Source organism: Channa argus, chromosome 1 (assembly GCF_033026475.1).
Source record: "Channa argus isolate prfri chromosome 1, Channa argus male v1.0, whole genome shotgun sequence".
In the NCBI taxonomy this organism is placed as follows: domain Eukaryota; kingdom Metazoa; phylum Chordata; class Actinopteri; order Anabantiformes; family Channidae; genus Channa; species Channa argus.
In genome coordinates, this window is record NC_090197.1 from 42,345,580 (window position 1) to 42,356,964 (window position 11,385).

At 38.6% G+C, this 11,385-nt stretch overlaps 1 protein-coding gene across 7 annotated transcripts in view; it reads left to right on the forward strand.

Annotated features, from left to right (window-relative positions):
• LOC137137106 (collagen alpha-1(XIX) chain-like) overlaps window positions 1-10,861 on the forward strand; it is an 87,683-nt gene extending 76,822 nt beyond the window's left edge. For 6 of the 7 annotated variants that reach the window (XM_067523011.1, XM_067522991.1, XM_067523000.1 and 3 more), the window contains 5 exons: window positions 447-590; window positions 1,604-1,670; window positions 1,791-1,928; window positions 5,150-5,227; window positions 7,426-10,861. In XM_067523011.1, coding sequence (XP_067379112.1) covers window positions 447-590; window positions 1,604-1,670; window positions 1,791-1,928; window positions 5,150-5,227; window positions 7,426-7,523 — 525 coding nt within the window. In that variant the 3' untranslated portion in view covers window positions 7,524-10,861. The other variant, XM_067523050.1, reaches the window with a different exon arrangement.
• The last annotated feature ends 524 nt before the right edge of the window (window positions 10,862-11,385 follow it).

Consider the following 11,385-nt stretch of genomic DNA (forward strand, 5'->3'; position numbering starts at 1 on the left):
TTTGTTTACTGAAAAAGAAGCTGTTTTTAACTCAGACTGTAATGCAGAAAAAATGTTTTGATGAATAATAATGAAAGTCTTTACTTCAGCACAAATGTGACTAATCCCCACAAGCACATAAGCACTAGATAAAGGCATTTAACGCTCAGTACAGTTTCCTATTGTAAGGCAAAATTAAAGAGCTCTGTCACACTTCCACAGTAATCTGTTGCAAATGCTTGTAATAAAGGATGCCAAATGAGGCTTTTAGCTTTGTAGTTGGCAGCAGAACCCCGGGACAGGTGACTGACTGGACACATTAAGAGAAATGGGTCAGTGTTGAAGGTGAATTTAAGTTAAGCCTAGAAATTATAGTTCAGGTTATGTCAAGCCATCACATTTAGCTTTGTTTCTTATATTCACCCGGATCTAAACAGTTTGATCGTTCAGTTACGTCTGTGTTTCAGGGTGATCCAGGGATTCCAGGAGAAAGGGGTGTTCAAGGGGAACGAGGTCGCACAGGAGATCCAGGCCCCATCGGAGTGATTGGTCCACCAGGCCAAAAAGGTGATCCTGGCCCTCCAGGAGAGTTGGTGAATGTAAACCTTCAGGTGAGTTGTAAGTGTGCATCCATCTCCGAGCAAACAAAGGCAAACAAATCATCTTCCCAGATGATTAAAATAGGCTTAATCAGCCTACTTCCTTCCTGAGCTTGTGTAACTAGCTCAGTTCTCATTCCCTGTGTGGAAAATGGTGCAGCCACAGATTTCTGCATGAAACATCAAACAAGGCTGTTGCAAGGGAGGTTGCTGTTCTCTTTCTGCTCAACACTTCCCACTCCTGATCATCTAGGCGCAACAGAAGGTCAGAGAGGGAGGGAGATGGAGACAGAGAGAAAGACAGAGATATGTGGGCGTGCCTAGAGCTCCCCAGAGCAGCAAAACACCTCCAAGTGTCACAGGCAGTTTACACATACTGTACGCAATCACAACAGTTATATAACATTCACAGCTGAGATGAAAAACTGTTCTGAATGCAAAGGTCCAGAGTCCAAGGCTACCAGTGTTTGCCACTGTTACTAGTGCAGCCTTGGAAAGCTCTGACAATGCAGCTGAGAAAGGGTCACATGACTGACATAAACTACGCTGTCTGTTTTTAACCATGTTAAATCCTTTGAGTACATTCTTATATATTTGCCTTACACACATTTAGATGAATACATAGTTGGTATGGTATCTACATTTTGTCCCCTAATCATGCAGTGCATTATGACAGGTTTTGACATAAGACAAAGACATTTATTTATGTGGTTATATTATCAAATTTTCTAGACCCTGAATGGATCTATTTTATTCCTAGCTGGGCTTAAGGTCCTGCTGCTGCATTGCAATGCAAGATAGGATTTCAGTGACTAGGTGAGACAAGAGGAATTTTAGCAGTAGTTTCTCCTCCCTGCCGTTGTTTTCAGCACTGATTCCACAATCTGTATAGAAAAAGTGTATATATGACAGGGAGCCACTAGAATTAAATGTCGTGCTCTATCTCTTCTACATATGGCAGCAGAGGAGGCTGCCAGTTCAGTAGGAATGAAAGTGTTTACAGTCTTTTCTCTCCACACACACAGGACAATCCCAGCTTCATAGAGGAACTCAGAATGTTAGTCCGAAATGAAGTATTAAAGGTCTTTGAAGGTACGGATTGTTTAACATGCACTTTACATGTTTCCCTGCTTGTTCATTACATTTTTTGACTGTGTGCTTTAAGCATTTGTAAGCAGATTGATTTATTTTTTTGGTTTTTTTGACTTATAGAGAAGCTATTTAGCGTTGCCATGCCACAGAAGACACACGCAGGCCTCTTAGATTCAAATCTCAGAGGGCCTCCAGGTCTTCCTGGCAACGACGGATTACCGGGTCCACCGGGACAGCCTGGACCTCCTGGTCCTCAAGGTAGGAGCTCAGGCTGGCAGACTGACCTGTTGGACAATAACACCACACCAGTAGAATAACCACTTCTGTTGAAAAAACGAATACAAAAATAACATAGTTAACCTTTGAATGCTTAAAGCTGCAGGTGAGAGTTTATTAACCACTAGCTGGCTGATATATTTGAATCTTCATCTACGTATGCTATGTTGCCACAGCACATGTGTACCGCCCATTGGTGCTTCAAACACACCAGTTAGTCCAAGTAGCATATGACGTATACATACATGTAATCAGTATTTGAAGGTGGCACCTTGTAGTACTGTTAAACCAAAGCTGCAAGTTGACAGGAGCTCGGATACGGATGTTTTTCTGTGTCAAAATAGCTGGAATTGAACAGTGGCAACTGGCTGGATTGGGGTAGAGCCACCAATGTAGGCTAATGCTTGCATTTTGTAGGGATTCATGGGTATTTTTCTCTTGCTTAGACCCATATATCAATGCAGACTGAGGGTCGAGAAGCAGAGGAAAGGCCAGGAGTGTGGTGCACAGCGGCTCTCTGGGAAATATGAAGACAAACGAAGAATTGGCTGTGAATAAGAGAAAGTGTTATCAGTGTGGACAGGAAAGAGCCCCAGTATTGATACCTCACTCCAGGAAAGAAAGCTTCTGAAATACAAAAGGAGCATAGCCAGGACATTCTTGATCAAACTGGCAGACAAAACTCTCAGACTGCTCATACAACACTAATGGTTTGCTGGTCAGGCTTTATACCTCAAACTGGCTTAGATTTGTAATGTGTCCACAGCCAAACTACGGTATCTTAAGTTGTGAAGAGGAGGAATGTGTTACGTACTGGTGCATATCAAAGCACCACTGCATTGGCCGTTCTCTTTAAGCTTTGTATCTACCTCACATTGTTCAAGACCATTTACACTTTAACCCACTGCTATAATATAAACTGCCGCTTTCATTCATGAATAATTTAAGTAAAGTAGGCACCTACTCAGCTATAAATATTTGTGCTGTGTTAATGCCATTTGCATTACACGTCTTGGATTTTGTTTTGCTTGTTTTATTTTTTTATGCTTCAAAAGAGTGTTTTATAGATGATTCTTAATGAGCTTTGCAATAAATATTTATTGAAAACAAAAAGTTATTTCCCTTGATAAATCAGAAATTCAACAACTTCTTAATTTTTCCTTTGTTGACTTGCCTCCACTCAGCTGGGTAGAGAGTTTGGGGTAATATTTCCTCATTATTTCTCGTCATCCTCCGCTGGAGTGCGTGCTCCTCTGGAATATCCAATTTGACTTCTTCTCCAATATGCCAAAATGAATTGTTTATGGAGAAAAATAACCCCTGTGTTGAATTCACATTCTTTCTTTTTTTTTCTTCTTGGTTTGATTTCACATTGGTGAAAGTCTCAAGCTGTTACCAAGTACAGCTGAGAATATGTTGTAATTGAGTGCTCGTTTATCATTCTAATCATCTTTTACTTTTGCGCTCGTAATGAACATACTGCTGTAAGTGATTGTGTTAAAGTGCATTCTTCATAAAATCTAAAAATATGTTATTGTAAGATTCATTTTTAATTTTGCATTTCAGTTTCCTCTGTAAATTTAATAATACTGACTCCAACCAAGTGTCTTTTATCATATCAGGGTCTAACCTGTGCTTTAGTGCTGCTCTTCTTTGTAATGTACAATGTGGAAATATCACTAAATATCCCACAATAATTGGTCTTCAATGGAGCAGCTGTTTAAATGTGGGTTCTTGTTTGTTTTGTATTTTTCTTTTGTAAGGCTCAGAATGAATAAATAGATATTGCTGTTAATACTGTTTACGACAGTGTACAACAGGTGCGGTACTGCAGTCTTGTCACTCAAGCATGAAAAACCACTCTGTGGCGGTATTATTTTTGATTAACGTATTTTGTCCATTAGTGCCCCTTGAAACAATTTGTTTTCAACCAAGTACTGATGCAGTGTGGCATTTTCGATTTGTCAGAGTGCAGCAATCCAGCATGCCACCTAAGCTTATTGCCCTGTGTGCTATTCAGTATTTTTTTTGCTTAAGGTACAGTGCTCTTTTCTTCATGGAACGTCTCCTCCCTGAATGAATGCCCCAGGCTCTGTGAGTGTTGAAAGAAGTCTCATTATTGCGGCAATGTGTGGATAGCCCCTCTCTCTTTGAGACTCAGTTTTGGAGCATTCATAAGCCTTTTTTCTGAGATTTTCTCTGACATGTAAGCGTTGAAGCGTTTCCCCTTTGGGCCAGGCAGTGCAATGCTTGATACTCCTGTCAATGTTCCTGATGCACTCCATGGAACTGCAGGTCCTGAGACCCTATTACTTTAAGTGCCTCATGGGGAAATATGTTCACAGCCCCTCTAATTCTGACTTGGTATGAAAACTGTTATGACCTGTAAAGACTTACTGGCTTGGCATGGTGGTGAGAAAGCCTTTAACTAATGTGTCTGTTTGCATATTGTTACAAGAAACACACTGGCTGGTTTGACGTTTACCAGAATAAGCATGCATAACTACATAATCGTCACTTAAAATTACCTTGTTTCTGTGGTCAAAGAGTAAATGAATTACTAGCTTTTATTTAATTTTCATATTTATTAATTGCTTTTAAACTATTGAGCACTTGCGCGTTGTTGTTATGAATCAACATGATTATTTGCATATTTTGCTTCTTTTTTCTGTGCAGTCCAGCTTTTTTCACTCTTTGAATGCCTTTACTGAGCCACATATAACACGTCCAACTGAAAAAAAAAACCTCTTTGCCCTGTTTTTGAAATCTAAAACATATAGTTGTGGCCCACAACCCCTCTTTCTTAAACACTAATGCACAGATGGCTTGTTTGATGATGTTTATCTTGACAGGATGTCAGTAGATCTTTTATTATTCAATGGTTTGGGACCGAAACTGGGAATTCAGAGTGCCCTGTTTCTACAACAAGCACCAAAGCTGATTTTCTCAAAATACATTTGGACTTGATGCCTGACATTGTCTTTGTAATAATGATATTTATATCATCAAGAAGCTTATCTGTACTGTCCCTGGACAGATGTGAGGTTGTAGAAGTGTGTCTTCATTATGACAGCACTTGGATTTAAACACGCTATGGCATTTGTACTAATCTTACTAACTGTACTACACGCAAATTAAACACTACAGTGTTCTACTTCATCTGTGCAGTATTTGTACTCAGCCAGGGTGTTGTCTGTCTTCAGGATACAGGGGTCAGAAAGGAGAACGAGGCCAGCTTGGTTTGGGGTTACCAGGAGATCCAGGACCCATGGGGCCACCAGGTAAGGGGACCACTTTAGACTAAAAAGCATACTGGTGTTTTCAAATTGAAGGAAGGAGTGCGGTGAGCACTAACTGGCCGAAATTATGTCTTTTGCTTTCCATTGAGGACTTTAAATAACTACAACCTAAAGCTGAACTTTGGTTTATTTTCATGTTAATGGATCAAACATCGAGTGGCAAGAAACATGATTTTAAAAATGCCTGCATCTTTTAATGTTGTGCTTATACACTGCCCACTAGCGGCCAAAAGAATAAATTGATGCTGCTTTAAATCTTTATTCTAAAGCCTCAGTTTTGATAAAAACGTTTCAAATAACATAGATTTGAGTATGATTTTAGTGCCACTTAACAATAATCATCAACCATAAACCATTTAAACAAAAAGAACCAGAATATAAATAACTATGTCTAACAGCCCTATAAGCAGAGCTGTCACAGAACGTCTAGGTGCTGCATTGACAGTGTTTCCTCTTCCACATCTACCACTGTATATCAGCTTTTCTTATCTGCCTTCTGAAAGGAAGGAAGTGCAGCATATCTCACTCTGATATCAGAGAACTGGGGTTGTGTCATGTCTCAAACCGTAAATTCTATTTCAGCCTTTATTTGGTATCTCCACATGTTGGAGATAAAGGCAGCACGCAAATTGCATATTTTTCTTTTTGCTGTGACATAAATGGGACCCCAATAGGGGACAAAATGCTGCAGTGATGGAGCACTGACGCCCTGTTAGTGGCGTAAAAGCTCGGTTTGGTGTCATGCTGAACAAAAGTTTCACTGAACCCAAGATGTCAGCTTGTCTCCTGCTCCTACGAACTAAAAAATAATGCCCCCCGCCCTGATGGAGTGATGAGAAGTGGGACTACCTCAATTACTTCAGGCCTCTGACAATATGAGAACCTAAAGTTAGTCATGTGTACGGCAACAGAAACTTGGCTGTTGAAAGACACTTAGAAGAAGCACATGAGGTCAGATTTCAGCTGTATCTGTGCCCTCTTGGAAAGTACTTTAATAAACTGCCAAGAATGTGCTCCGCGATTTTACCTTTGCATATAAGTTTATATAAAATGTCTCTGTTACTTAGCCATCACAGCGAGGTATAGTTTGTGTTTTTGGCTATATACATTGATCACATTCTCTCTGGACCAATAGGAGCTTCGTAGGAACTGTAAAATGTATATGAGTGACAGGAGACAAGAGTCAGAGAGTAAAAGCCCCCTTGGTAAGTTTCAACCTCACTGTTGTTGGTTCACATGGGAGAAAAGTCTGGAAGCATCTTGGTGAATAATAAGCTGAATAGGATGGACCTGATGGACTTTGGAGACACTGAACCACAAAGTGGTTCTTAGTCGCTTTGGATAAAATAAAGGATTAATTCCAATTGTAGTTACACATTATTTCGCCGGCCTTTGGAGCATTACATCTGTGCTGTAGTAACACGTAATTGCAGGATTAAGATAGCAGCTGTAAGCAGCCCACAGTTTTAAAAAAGTGGATAAAAGAAAAAAAAATTTGTGGGATGATAGTTTGTGCACGTTACCACTGACGCCACCTCAGCACTGTGAGGTAGCACAGGCTATGTGTGAGCAGTTAAGCAGGAGATGGATGTGGTGGTGATGAAAAGGGCGAGTTGTGGATTCAGAGGGAGGAAGAGGACAAGGCAGTTCGTGTGATTCTTTTTGTATGAAGGGTAGAGGAGGCAGTGCTCCCACGAGCCGTGACTGGTCTGAATTGATGTAACTGGACTGCAATAGAGTTTCTTATATAGGTTTACAAAGGTCTTGGAAAGCGAGTACTGTTATTTCTTCTTGTGTATTTGTTTGTACTGTACTGACACTTTATGAAAGACAAGGAAACAAACCACCTATAAGCTGTGAGACATTTACATGAGAGATACTTCTTTATAGTATGTTTAGTACTTTTTATTGGTAATGTGTTTGTAGACATCTGCCCCATCACTTAATCAGTTTTCTCCTCAGAAAGAAATTAGTTTCGCATGCAAATTTTATGTACTCCAATTTTTAATTCTGTATTAATTTTAAATCTGTATGCACAGTGTGCAGCGTGTGTTTGTGTGAGGCAACATGTGTCTGTGCCAAACCACAGTTTTACGTTTTATCAGTAATGGAAAGCTCTACTGAATGATGATAAAGTGCAGCGTGGAGCAGGAATTAACAATGTCTTTTTCCCTGTCAAGGCCCTCCTGGGATCACTTCTCAGGGCCCTCCTGGATTTCCAGGGCCGCGTGGACCTCCTGGGACATGTGACCCCAGTGACTGTCTCGTTCCGTCCTAATGAACTCAGAAGGGAGGTTGAGGCTGGCTCGCACACGTCCGGCTCCGACTCAGTGTGGCAGCTACAGAGGAGAAAGACGGCTTCACTGTGTCTGACAGCTTCTTCAGAGCTGGTTTATCACATAGACCCACAACTGACCTCTTTTGTTTATGATATAGTAACATTTGAATGTAGCTGAGGATTTTTTTTTTCTGATTGCAGTTGGGTTTGAATGCATCAGAAAACCTTTGAGTTTTGTTTTCATTTTTTTTCTTTTAAGTGCTGTACTTATAATTTCTTTCTTGTTTTCATGTCCCCTACTGGGATGTAACGCATTCCTTGTCAACTCTCATTATATCTTTCAAGACCATGAAATGACTGTTTTGTCACGTTCAGTCCTGTCTGAAAACATGATCTTAATTATTTGTTTGCTTCCTTAACAGGCGTGCCTATACACTCTTCTGTGCTTATTCAGATAAGCCATTGTGCTGGCAGAAGGTACATCTCGTGTGTGTGTGTGTGTGTGTGTGTGTGTGTGTGAGGGAGACAGGGCGAGAAAGATTAACTGAATGAATAGACTTGTTTTATGTGTAGGCGTGAGAAAAAAACAGATTTTTGAAACTCCTTATGCAACCAAAGTGAAGCAGATGTATCTGAAATGGAAATTATTTATTTTAAGTGTGTTCTTCAAGAATGTATTTAACAGATGGTACTAATAATTGTAGTAAATGTAGCATGTTCAGTACTATTATTAACAGAAGGTGGAATAATATATTTTGGATTCTTTTTATTGTTAAGAGTTTAGTTTTTTTTTGGTCATGACACATTTGTGTTGTGAACGATAAGCTTTGTTTAAAATGTTCTAACTCAGAAGTATAATCATGGATGGAAATGTCTTTCCATTGCCTATAGGTTATGCTTTAATCACCAAGGTTTGCCATATTTTTTAAAATGCAAAAATCTACAACTCATACAAGCTATTTTTCAGACTCAGACATCAAGGGCAAGAATGTAGATTGAATGTTTATGTTTATGTTTGATTGTGTTGTGACCTCATTTTCACCTTTACCGTTGGATTCATCTGTAAATAAGTTGCACGAATTGTTGTGTTTTTCTTTCCTGTTTTTCTGTCTAATGGGGCTTGTAATGGGACCTGACAATATAATTACAGTGCATAAGCAAGTTGTCATTGTAATGACACATTAAGGGTCTGATTTTTGTTATCAGTTATCATTACTGCAGATTATTTTTGGTCTAAAATGGTTATAAACATATGTTGTTTACACAGTGTTGTGTATGATGATTCCTTTGGTTTCTTTGTATATTTTTGGTTTTTACAACTATAAGGAAATCGGACTACTACACTGCAACTTCAGACTTGTATTTTCTGTGTATCCATGTATTCAGGAATGTACTTGAACTTTCTTCCCATTTGTTGTAGCAGTATCATGGTCTACATCCTGGTTTTTCACTCACTGACCAGCAAAGTGTGTCAAAATGTAGCATTGAGTTTTTACGACTGGAGTTTTCATTTATTTATTTGCAGAAGGTTTTGAGTCAACTTTACCTAAACAAGGCCATATGATCTTGATCAGCAACTTGTATGAAAAAATGACTATCTTCGAGTACAATCGCTTTGAAGTGACTCCAAGACAAAAAGAAAAGTTGTCGGCAGATTTTCAACTTAAATTAATAACCTGTTTGAAGATTTTTAAGGGGAAGACGCAGTTTTCTCATTCTAAAAGTAACCTAAAACTTATTAACACGCCAAACAATGGCGCCTTATCTAGCAGAACGAGATAACCATATATTATTTTCCTCTTGCTTTCATTTTGAGCACTGTTTAATGAAAGTTTGACTCAAAGGCTTTAATTTTACTTTTAAGTGTCCTGCTGTGATTAATGTTTGACAATTTCTGAGGGTGTATCTGAAATTTTGTGATGTTGAGAACTCAGTTCTGTCTGTATTTCATTCTTTAAGGTCTGTTTGACACGTTCTCATTCTCCGTGTCTCACATCATAGAAAGTCATCATGCTTTTCTTACACATGTAAATTATAACTCATCTTACTCTGAAGCTGCTGAGCATTTTTTTTATATTTTTCCCGGCATGCCAGCTTAGCTTTATCTCTGATAAATTTTATCTGTGTGAGTGGGTCTAATTTTAGACGGGTATTGAATCAAATCTGTACTCCTGACTTCATTTGTGAGTTTAAAGAGCCCCCTGCTGGACGTGCCTTTATTCTACCATTGCTCGAAATGTGAATGGAAAATCTTTCTTTGGGTTATTGGGCTGCAGAAAAACCCCCTCCTTCTATTAGATTCTGTCCTTTCATCAAACTCAGTTTCATATTTGGCTTAATGGGCTCTCCTCTGCGACACTAACACTGACCTTGACCAAATTTAAATGACACAACATCAGCAAACTAATGCAATCTGAACTTTTTGGTGCACTGATGAGGGCAACTCTCTTTGTATATTGAATTTATCATGAATTGATATTAATGTGCACCAGTTTGTGACTTTAATTTTAGCTAAACAGTATGATAACTAGGGAAGACACAAAATGGCTACTGATGTCACAGCTCACTTCACTAGCAATTTGGTGCCAGCCATTTCACATCACTCTAAGTTAAAATCCATTTATTCTAAGTGGAAAATGTCTGATGAAAGCAAAGTTAAAGGATGGAGGTGCTGTGGGTTGAAGCATCTTTTAAAGGAAATGCTGTTCTAATCTAAATCTGGACTTGTCAAATAATAAGAAAATGCATTTAAAACAACAACATCCAACATTTAATTATTGCTTATTTTTTGCAATAAAGTAATTTGATCCTGATGCCACATATAATCCAATCTTGTAAATAAGCTTGTAATGAGGAGGAATATGGATTAGTCTCTCAGCATGGTCTCACAGATTTCAAATGCCTGCCTGCTGCTCTCACTGCAGCGTCTCTGCAGTTTTAAACTCACGTTGTGCTGAGTGACTTTAATGTGTGCTTTTCAAAATCTTTGTTTCGCTGAATATCTACCTCAGTCTTGGTTTACCACATATCTACATCATTAGCTATTTTGCAAAAACGTATCACAGCGCTATTTGTTGCCTTTCACTGCAAAACCATTGAAACCTCTAAATACTGCAGTCCTGGATGTTGAGTAACAGTCAGTATCAGTCAGCTTAGGTGTTGATGTAGATAGAGGGCAACAATGTTCCTGTTGTGGAGGATGATCCTGTGTGTACAGTATGTGGTTACCAGGTATCAGAGGTTATATTTTTCACTTTTCCTTTGCAGTAACTTTTATGTACACTAACACTAATGTCACCTGCCTTACACGTGTGCAATAAACGTTATTCACAACTTTATTTTTTGTGTTCTGTTTGATTTAAAACATAAAGGTCTTTATAGCTCTATATTATATTACTCACTGGCCACTTTATTAGGTACACCTGGACAATCTAATTGCAATCCAATACAGCAGCTCTGCTATGAATTCTGCTTTTACAATTTTATAATGTCTCGCTTTTAAAAGTGAAACTGCCAGAAAGGTTTATTATTATTATCTTTATGAGAAGAGGTGGTTCTAATGTTTTGGCCTACCTATTTAAAATGAATGAGTGATTATTTATATATATATATATATATATATATATATATATATATATATATATATATATAAACATGAGTTTATTCTTGTTCTGGGAAACAGGAGGTTCATGTAGTTCATTTAGTAACTGTTCTAAAAGTTTTATTCGTGTCACAATGCTGATGAAGAACTATGAGAAGCTAACTTCTAATATTGCTGTTAATACTGGGCTATTTGATGACGAATACCTTGTAATACGATGGAAAGACCCTGAAAAGCTACGCTGAATGGACCTTGACTTGA